The 3,925-nt window shown below is 52.3% G+C and overlaps 1 protein-coding gene across 1 annotated transcript; it reads left to right on the forward strand.

Moving 5' to 3' along the window:
• Window positions 1-518: 518 nt before the first annotated feature.
• On the forward strand, window positions 519-3,905 carry LOC118756305. Its single transcript, XM_036491077.1, has one exon. It carries the CDS (start codon window positions 519-521, stop codon window positions 3,903-3,905), a length of 3,387 nt encoding a protein of 1,128 aa, XP_036346970.1.
• Window positions 3,906-3,925: the final 20 nt, after the last annotated feature.

Here is a 3,925-nt window from a genome sequence, read left to right on the forward strand (position 1 = left end):
CAACGCCGCGTCGACACCTACGCTTTACTCGATGAGGGCTCATCTATAACGATGCTCGATAGTAGCCTTGCAAAGGAGTTGGACTTGCAAGGACGGCCACACAGCCTGCACGTACAATGGTTCGGGGGACATGCGGTACAAGAGCCTGCCACTTTAGTTGACCTACATATAAGCGGTGCCGGTATGAAAAAAAAGGCACAGCCTGCAACGAGTTCACGCCGTACGTAATCTTCAGCTGCCAACACAAAGCCTTAGTCGCAGCGATTTAATACTGGACGACAAAGAAGCACGCCACTTGCCAATGCAACCCCACTCTGGTGCGACCCCACGACTCCTCATCGGCATAGACAATTGCCATTTGGGTTTATCATCGACCACCATTACGATGAGGAAAAAACGGGCCATTTGCAGCCAAAACGGAGCTCGGCTGGGTGGTGTTCGGTCCAGTTAGTAAATGCTCGCCCTCGCCAATAACGTGTCTATTCGTGAACTCCAGTCGGGATGAAGCGCTTCACGACATGGTCGCCGATTTTTTTGAGACTGAGAGCTTTGGTGTGAGACCATCGCCACCTATCGAAAGCGAGGCCGACATCCGTGCACGAGCCATGTTGGAGTCGACAACCTGTCGCGTTGGACCACGTTTCCAGACAGGACTGCTATGGAAGCACGACGACGTTCAATTGCCAGATAGCTACGGAATGGCGCTCAATAGGCTAAGGATCGTTGAAAGAAAAATGAGTCGTGATGTTGGATTTGCTGTCGCCTATAAGCAAATCATTGACAGCTACCTTGAGAAGGGCTACGCACGCAGACTCGCAACGTCTGAATACGCTTCGTCGACGCCACGTACCTGGTACTTGCCGCATTTCGCGGTAGTGAATCCGAACAAGCCGTTCAAACTGCGAATCGTGTTTGACGCTGCCGCCGAGGTCAATGGCATCTCCTTAAACAGTCGCCTGCTTAAGGGGCCACAAGAATACAAACCGCTGCCGTCTATTCTTTTCCGGTTCCGTGAACGGGCAGTTGGCTTGTGTGGCGACATCAGGGAAATGTTCCACCAAGTGCTTATACGCCCAGAGGATAGACGCGCCCAGCGATTTTTATGGCGTGACGGTGACTCTGGCCGAACTCCCGATGTGTACGAGATGCGCGTGATGACATTTGGAGCCGCTTGCTCCCCTTGTGCGGCCCACTACGTTAAAACACGAAACGCGTTAGAACACAACAGCGACAGCCGCTATACAGCCCGCGCTATTACTGCTATTTTGGAAAATCATTATGTGGACGACTTCGTAGATAGCTTCAACTCGCCAAGGGAAGCCATCGACATCGGGGCACAGGTAAGAGCGATTCACATGGGCGCCGGCTTCGAGCTTCGCAATTTTACATCGAACTCGACGGAGGTGATTGCTGCGTTGGATGGCGTTGACGTCGATAAGGTTATTGGAATAAAGAATGGTCTGGGCACTGAGCGGGTACTGGGTTTGCATTGGCACTCCACGACTGACAACTTCAAATTTGGACTCAAATTCAATAACGTGAGTGAAGCGGTGATGAGCGGTACTAGATGTCCTACGAAGAGGGAGCTCCTCAGTGTGGTCATGTCCATATTTGATCCGCTGGGGTTCCTGGGTAACTTTGTTGTCGGGGCGAAGCTGTTAATGCGAGAGGTGTGGAGGCATGAAACACGCTGGGATGAACCACTTCCAGTAAACATTGCTGCGTCATGGGAAAAGTGGCGGAGGCAACTGCCATCGGTAGTCAGGTATACCTGTCCTCGATTCTACTTCCGCAACGGTGCGCCGGAAACACTACAGTTACACACATTTGTCGACGCCAGCGAGAATGCCTTTGCTGCCGTCACGTATTGGAGAGCCAAGAACGCTCGTGGTGAGGTAGAGGTTGCCTTTATTTGCGCGAAATCTAAGTGCGCTCCATTGAAGCCGCTTACCGTACCGCGCTTAGAGCTGCAAGCTGCCGTATTAGGAACGCGCCTACAGCAAGCCGTATGCGAAGCACACTCCTTTAAACCAAACAAACGTTTCCTTTGGTGTGATTCTACGACGGTCATCAAATGGGTTCGAAGCAAGCACCGTAAATATAAGCCGTTTGTTCAGCACAGAATTGCTGAAGTTTTAGCCACCACGCAAGTGTCCGAGTGGCGATGGATACCCACGGCAGAAAATGTGGCCGACGAAGCCACGCGCGCGAACCACGCAATCGTGTTTGGACCTACTGTGCGCTGGGTACTAGGCCCGTCGTTTCTACGAGAAGAGGAGCATGCCTGGCCCTCCGAAGATGCAGTTTTCCTAGACTCAGATGAGTACGATGAAGAACTACGACCACAACACGCATTAACCATCGTAAGTCAAAATTTCATAAACTTTAATCGCTTCTCTTCATACAACAGGTTGTTGAGGACCACAGCCTGGGTTATACTGTTCGTCAAAACCTGTCGCCGAATTCAAATTAAGAGTCCCTACGGTCTTAGTGCTGGCGATCTTGAAGCGGCGAAACTGCTCCTTTGCCGACTGGTTCAGGGCGAATCCTTCTCCGAAGAAATTCAGCAGATACGCGATGGACAAGACATAACGAGACAGAGCTCGTTGCTACAACTGCTGCCATACCTAGACGAGGATGGTGTACTACGTGCTCGCGGGCGCATTGATGCCGCCAGCTGGCTTCCGATCTACACGAGGCGCCCCATAATATTGCCACCCACTCACGCATATACGAAGCTAGTTACAGCACATCATCACGTTCTCATGGGTCATCAAAATTCTGAAGCTACAATATGCGCCATCCGCCGCGTCTACTGGGTACCTCGGTTAAGGACGCTTCTACGAAACGTCAGCGCCAGCTGTAATGTGTGCCGCCTCCGTAAGGCGACACCGGTTCCGCCACTAATGGGGCCGCTTCCCATCAATAGGCTCACGCCCCACGTTAGGGCGTTTACATACACTGGCATGGACTATTTTGGACCCCTCAACGTAACAGTACGGCGCAGCACCGAAAAGCGGTGGGTGGCACTTTTCACCTGCCTTACCACACGAGCAGTGCACCTGGAAATGGCACACGACTTGAGCACTGACTCCTGCATCATCGTCCTTCGCAATTTTGTTAACCGCAGAGGAGTGCCTGTGAGGTTAAGATCCGATAACGGAAAGAACTTCGTTGGCGCCAATAATGAAGCCAAACGATTCTCTGAAGTTTTCGACTGCGAGCGTGTGCAGGGTGAATTGTCGCAACGAGGCATCGATTGGGTATTTAACTCGCCGTTTAACCCAGCTGAAGGAGGCACCTGGGAGAGGATGGTGCAGTGCGTCAAGCGAGTGTTGCGCCAAACGCTAAAGGAAGTGGCCCCACGTGAGCACACACTCAATTGCTTTCTGCTCGAGGCGGAAAACGTCGTCAACTCCCGGCCTCTCACGCACCTGCCCATCTCTCCCAACCAAGAACAGCCGTTAACGCCGAACGATTTCCTGCTGGGGTCATCCAATACTGCGCATACGCCCAGTGTGACCGAAATACCAACCACTCCCCGTGCTATGCGTCAGCAGTGGCGAATTGCTCGCCAACTCAGAGACCATTTCTGGAAGAGATGGGTGCTGGAGTATCTCCCGACGCTAACACGTCGTGAGAAGTGGTGTCAACCAACAAAACCGTTGAAGGGAGGGGACTTAGTATTCCTGTGCGACCCTAACGTTCCAAGAAGGCAATGGTGCCGAGGCGTGGTGGAGCAGTTGTATCCTGGCAAAGATGGTGAGATACGGCAAGTTGATGTGCGCACGAACTCCGGGGTGAAGCGAAGAGCCGTTGCAAAGTTAGCCGTTCTGGATATTGAAGCTGGTGAATCGGGAGATTCACGGGGGCGGGGATGTCCCAGAACGCCACCTATTGAATGAATACCTTTACATTTGAAGTT

The sequence above is a fragment of the Rhagoletis pomonella genome, unplaced genomic scaffold (genome assembly GCF_013731165.1).
Source record: "Rhagoletis pomonella isolate Grant_MI unplaced genomic scaffold, Rhpom_1.0 Rhpom_scaffold_09717, whole genome shotgun sequence".
NCBI lineage: Eukaryota > Metazoa > Arthropoda > Insecta > Diptera > Tephritidae > Rhagoletis > Rhagoletis pomonella.

Coding starts and splice junctions, on each gene's coding strand:
- LOC118756305 (XM_036491077.1), top strand. CDS start 519: ATGGTCGCCGATTTTTTTGAGACTGAGAGCTTTGGTGTGAGACCATCG.